Raw genomic sequence first — 6481 nt, forward strand, 5'->3', positions numbered from 1 at the left:
TGTAAAGGCAAGTAATGCGTGTCATATATGGTCAGCAGTATCGGCTGTCTCAATCAGTACTGGATGAAGCAGAACATGGAATAAAGTCATACCTTGACTGATGTAGCAGCATATTCAAAGAATGGGAACAGGCCGGATGACCATAACGGCAGGTCCCGTTTTAGACCTTCCGTCTAGCATCGCGCACACATTAGAGGTTACCCACAATGACCACGTTGCACTCACTCCAAGCACAGAAAGTATATGCGTATAAACATCCAGAGCACGTTGATGCACGCCAGTCGGTAGAGCAGGATTCAAGCACTGTGCCAACCGTTTAGCAACAATGAGCTTGTGCGGGATCTCCTTGAATTGCATGTATGATTGAAATGTCTGTGGGAGCACAACCGCGTTGAATCAATGCTTCCAACTCAGGGCAGAGGAAAATACCTTCAATAACTGCTTCAGAAACGCAATGCAGTCCGCCCACTCGTGTACGTTATCGAATGCATTGAGACATTTCTCCACTTGTTGCGTGTACTTCTTGTATTTCGGATCAGAAACGTATGTTTGATGCACTGCAACAACCCAGGTCAACCATTCGAAGACAGACCATCGGAACCTGCATGAATGCGTACATTTCTCCCTGGTACTCGATTTCGTAGGGTCTAGTACCGCAGCCGCATTCGTGCCTGGGGTTCCACCAGTGCTAGTCTGCGCGGTAGTAGGGCTTTTGCTGGACATGATTGGTTGAAACGCGGCTAGTGTATGATTGTGTGTCCTGGCCTTGCAAATGGCCTTCTACGCAGCACCACAGGCCGCGAACTCAAGTAGAGAGCGCGCTCAGCGAGACTGAACGTTGCAAGCTACGTATACGGTATTAGCAGTGGTACCAAATTAAGGTCGATGTCATGGTCACGGTTTTGTCACACGAGGTAGCCTGTCACACAGCATCGCAGACTGCGAAAAACCAATCATATTAATAGAGGGAAAGGAATGGACAGACAGTATAGTAGGGTATAACATTAATGCAAAAGGTACAAAACATAATCAAAACATAATTACATGAAACAAGCCACCTATGACTCCATCTGCTCTGGCGTGTTCTGTACGGGAGCATCATTGCCTTCTTCAGACGCCGGCCCAGCAACAATATTACGCATCTTCGAAGGCGCTTTCACAGGGTGATGATCAGCAATAATAGATCCTGCTCGTGAAGGTGCAGCTGATATGCCCGACATGGCACGGGCCACCTTAGATTTGCTAGACCCTTTTCCAAGTAACGGCGCAGATATCGAGCCGCCGCCTTTCGGCGTCGTAATCTTGTCTGTATCACCATTTTTATGCGAAGCTGCAGCTGCAGCTGTTGCATTAGCATATTCAGACTCTTTATCGCCAACCCATGTTCTAGCGAACCATCGTCCGCCTGCGATACCCCGTATTTCACGGTTTGCGGTTCTCCAACGACGGATTTTGTTTCCGCTTCGGTCGAGGGGTAACACGGGTGCGAAACCTGCTCCGATCTTTGGGGGTGGTTGCACTGGGAATGGTTTGGATGGTAGAGGGTAGACAGGGAGGGGTGCAATTTCTGTTGTACCCTCAGCTAGAGGGGGAGGAGCATTTTCTGCGTCCTCATGTTCCGAACCCCCCTCACGAGGAGGGGGAAGTGGTGACGAGGGTGCGGTTCCGGCGTATGCTGATGCAGAACGAGTTAATATAAAGTACATGGGAAGTGAGATAATACTTACATTCACTCAGCGCTCCTTCATCCAGCGAAGGCACTACCAAGACCTTCGCCGTCCTGAAAAGTATTGATTTATTGATACATTCTGAATTCTGGTTTACGTACTTGGGAGAAGCTTTGGCTCTGGACCGTTGAGCAGGAGCAGGCCTGCGGGGTGCTGCTCTTTTCTTCGGAGGCGGTTTATCGGCAACTGCGGGTACACTGACATCCTGTGCATCGGCTTCCTCGCCTGTTTCTGTTCATGTCGTTTAATAGAATTCGGGTGATTAGGAAGAGGGACTTACCATGGGTTTTTTTGTCGAGGTCCTTGTCCTGCTTTTCACTCTTCCGTGGTTTTGGCTTCCTTGCTGGCGCCTTCCGCTTGGTACCACCAGTAATGGCAGGGGTAGAAGCAGACTGTTTGTAACTCGTCTTCGTCGTCGATGAGTTGGTCCTCCTCGTCCTCCTCTTCAACGTCATCATCACTATGCGCACGTGCCTGCGGGGCAGGCGGTGGGGGCGGGGGCGGAGGTGGTAGCGGAACAGTCTTCTTGTTGGTAGTTGCTACACTAGGTGAGGACGACTTGCCCTTGCCCTTCTTGTCGGTTACCAGTAACTTTACTCGGAATTTGGAAGTTCGAGAGGGTGGAGGAGGAGTGGTCTCTTCCCTGAGAGTTGAAATCTGAGGAGCATCCATGTCTACATCTTCGTCCATGTTTATCCTGGAAAATTTTACCAAAAATTGTGCTGGTGGTCGCGAGCGCTGGCGTGGTGAGTAACTGATGGTAGAAGAGAAGGGTCAAGCTGTGTACAATATATATTGAATTTGCTTTGGCCGTGGTTAGTTCGGGGGACCCGAAGCGCCGAGACCACTTCCACGTCCACTTCTACACATTGTGGACAATGAGCTCAATGGTATCTAATTCAGATTATCTGAATTCGATTCATATCCTTCCCATTTAGTCAAATCATCATTAACATCCAGCATCCGTGTTCCATAGAACTGATGAGCAGTCGGCTTGGCAATATCCCAGCCAACTATCTTCCCATCCTCGTTTCTATCCAAAGTTGCGCCCCATATGCTAACGCGGTTGGTATTAGAGTTGTGAGATGCAACCCCAACACCGCAGGTCTTGCACCTATACCGTCGCTTGTATGGCTTGAGACTATTGTCGTAGAAGTCTAATCGAGACTCGTGAGGTTCTGGAAATGTCCATGTGAATGCAGAAGCATCGAAATGCATGGTGTGAATGAATGGGCACGCTGTGATTCGAGAATTGTTACTCTTCATCCAAACCGAAGTGGCTCCGCCTTACAAGTCAATCTCTGGCAGCCCGTACAGTGACAATACGCGCTCAAAATTGGACGAGCAGAAACGGCATATGAAACGGCCTGGCAGAAACAACTACCTTGTAGAAGCGGGACATGTGCATGATCAGTCATAACTTAAGGATATCGGTGACTGTTAACGTTGAGCACGGTGCGGCGGGCAGGCTCTTCCCCCGCACGGAAGAATTACGTCAGCGGGAAACGCCGACTTGCTCCGCTGAAACTTGCAAAGTAGCTTTTCTATAAGCACCTCCAGGTTAGTCCTCCTCGCTTTCAGTACGCTTGGCTTGCTAACATTCATTATCCGAAGCTATCTTAGAATTAACTTTCATATTGAAAGTAAAAAAAAGTTGAACAATGTCTACCACACTTAACGTGCGCCGTTCTTCGTATTTACAGTCTGTTAAACTCAAGCGGCTATGAACTAGGTCGCTCGCTACAGTGCTCTCCTTTCAGGTGTTTTCTACGGCATCTACCACCGTCGGTCACTGCAAAAAGCCCATGATCAAGACAAAGAACACCACGCAATACATCAACGTGAACAGTTGATAGCACAGGCAAAGGATGCATGGAGACACAAGCAAGAGAGTGCAAACGGGTCGGATGGTGGTGAGTCGCGCCCGTAATACTTTCCTGTGTCGGATTTCCTGGCCCTCATGGAATGTGTCCGCCTTCTTTTTTGGATCTTCTGTGCATTTCCTATGTATGTACTAACTTTGAACTCCAGTTATCACAAACCCGGAAGACCCACGGTTCGACCTCGAGAAGCTCGTTGCCAAATGGGAGAAAGATCTATAATGGTCGTGTAGCCTGCTTTCCTCCGTCAACTATACCTATAGATCACTGCCATCACTCTCGTGGCAGACGTAAATTTGGCATATGAGCAATATCATTCGAACTGCTCTAATGAGTTTGTCCCTAGTGCTGTTCGAGACGCATTTAACTTAATCTTATGAACGAATTTGAATGACTGGGTGATATGTAAAAGTAGCGCCGGATAGCGCTTAAAATGAGACACTGTATGTACATAATCCGTAGGCACGGGACGCGACGCGCCTTGTTATCTTCCTCCTTTGTTCTTGACTGACCCAGACCTGATACTGCTCATCTATCCCATACAACTTACTATCTGAGATGAAGCCCACTGTTCAGGACGAGGATATGGAAGATGATCTCGCAGCTGAGGAGGAGAACAAGCTCATAAACGAGGTCAGTTAACAATCTGCCTCCTCAAAATTTCCTCCAATTTAGCAGGACGATCATTTTTCAGGAATATAAGACATGGTATATGATCCTACTTTGCTGAAAGCTTTTCCAAATCATAACACCTTTGCAGGAAAAAGAATGCACCGTATCTATATGACCTAGTCATCACGCACGCACTCGACTGGCCGAGTTTAACATGCCAATGGTTTCCCGACAAAGACGCGTAAGCACACCATCACCCTTATCTAACCTCATCTAATGAGGCAAAAAGACCGGCAAATAAGCCCTACACAACCCACCGCCTCCTCCTTGGAACACACACCTCCGGCCAAGCCCAGGACTACCTCCAAATCGCAACCGTCCAAATCCCCAAACGCGACGAAAAACTCGACCGCGACAACTACGACGAACAACGCGGTGAACTCGGCGGACACACCATCCCTCCCCAACCTCGTATCCAAATCACCCAGAAATTCAACCATGATGGAGAGGTTAATCGTGCACGGTATATGCCGCAGAACCCGGATTTGCTCGCGACGAAAGCTATCTCGGGACAAGTACTCATTTTCGATCGGACGAAGCATTCGTCCGAGCCTCCGAGAGGAGGTACTTGTAAACCTGATATCAGATTGGTCGGGCAGACGAAGGAAGGGTAAGTGGTTTGATTGATTTGGATGTATCCAAGGCTTATTGCGGGCAGGTTTGGTTTGGCCTGGAACCCGGTGAAGGGCGGACATATTCTTGGTGCTTCAGAGGATATGACAGTGTGCCACTGGTGAGAGGAATGTCTTTGGGCGCAGTTTCGTTGCTGATATTCTTCAGGGATATAAATTCCTATACAAAGGGCACTAGCACCATTGAGCCGACAACTGTTTTCAAGGGGCATAACTCTGTTGTCGGGGTTCGTACCATCCTTCACGTTTGCAAGCAAGTTACTGCCTAATTCGTTGAAAAGGACGTAGATTGGCATGCGACCAAAGAAAACGTACTTGCTAGTGTGGGAGATGACAAGATGCTTCTGCTGTGAGCGCGATTCTTTTGCATTTCCATCCAACCAATCTCACTGCTCCCTCAGCTGGGACACCCGAGCTCCAACTGAAGCTACGACGAAAATTCAAGCACACGACAGAGAAATTTTATCATGCGCATTCAGCCCAGCATGCGAATATCTTATCATCACCGGCAGTGCAGACAAGGTACGTATACACTTAATCACTCGCATGAGTGGAGTTTATTTCGGCGTCATCTAGACTGTTGTGCTGCACGATATCAGATCGCCTACTAAAAAATTGCACATTTTCGAGTCACACACGGACGAAGTGCTCCATCTCGCATGGTCTCCCCACTCTGCTACAGTCTTTGCCTCTGCTTCTGGAGATCGAAGGATTAATATCTGGGATCTTAACCAGATTGGCGTGGAACAGTCACCAGATGACCAGGAAGATGGACCTCCGGAGCTCATGTTCATTCACGGAGGTATGTCACTTGCACGCATCCCTGCTCAGATCATGATACTAGGTTGTCCCAGGCCATACCGCACGTCCCACAGACTTTTGCTGGGCACCAGGAGAATCTGAGAACTGGACTGCATCTACCACTTCGGAAGATAACGTTGTGATGGTCTGGCAACCCACTATGCGTATCTGGGCTGGCGACGAAGTCAGGATCGATGAGAAGGAACTCGAAGGCGACGCTATGGAGGGCGTCGAAAGCGTTCCTGAAGCTGGTCCTTCCAAAGCGGTAGCAGCTAGTGGCGCCAACAGTGCACGCAGCCAAAGTATGAGTATCAGCGCGAGCGTTAGTAATTCTGGCGTAGATGTGGAAGTAGAGGATAGTTGAGCGTTCGGTGTAGATGGAGAGTAAGAGGGAACGATGATGGAATCCAAATTTGATCATGACGGATACAATATTTGTAACGCATGCCCTTGCGAAAATGCTAGCTGCGGACGGCATGGAGTAGTGTGTTGTGTATATTGTCCTCCTCAGAGTGTCTATGCATTACAGGAATACCAATCTGGCGAGTTCAAATAGCACTGTAGCATTGTCAGGTTCAGAATGAGCGCGCTAAGACAGGTTGTACTCACCACCACCTATAACAACAAATAGGACGACGCCAAGAGCCCAGAGGCTGATAGGACTTCTTTTTGCCATTATCTCCTGGTGTGAAGGCTTCACTGCTTTCTTGCCCGACCGGACTGCATTAGCGAATTGAGCATTCTTCCTTCGCAGGTCAAATTCAGTAGG

General features: G+C 48.6%; 2 protein-coding genes across 2 annotated transcripts; one reads left to right on the plus strand and one right to left on the minus strand.

Moving 5' to 3' along the window:
- Positions 1 to 3252: 3252 nt before the first annotated feature.
- BJ212DRAFT_1405589 (ATP synthase E chain-domain-containing protein) lies at positions 3253 to 3992 on the plus strand. The gene is made up of 4 exons (XM_041337404.1): positions 3253 to 3287; positions 3342 to 3406; positions 3460 to 3640; positions 3759 to 3992. Exons 2-4 carry the CDS (start codon positions 3389 to 3391, stop codon positions 3827 to 3829), a joined length of 270 nt encoding a protein of 89 aa, XP_041185504.1. The 5' UTR covers positions 3253 to 3287; positions 3342 to 3388; the 3' UTR covers positions 3830 to 3992.
- A 2243-nt stretch (positions 3993 to 6235) lies between these two features.
- On the minus strand, positions 6236 to 6481 carry BJ212DRAFT_1289580 (uncharacterized protein; the record flags this gene model as incomplete). Its single annotated transcript, XM_041332062.1, has 2 exons — positions 6236 to 6270; positions 6322 to 6481. Coding segments are annotated over 2 exons (195 nt in total), but the record flags the coding sequence as incomplete, so codon positions are not given.

This window comes from Suillus subaureus (genome assembly GCF_016647635.1).
Source record: "Suillus subaureus strain MN1 chromosome Unknown BJ212scaffold_207, whole genome shotgun sequence".
NCBI lineage: Eukaryota > Fungi > Basidiomycota > Agaricomycetes > Boletales > Suillaceae > Suillus > Suillus subaureus.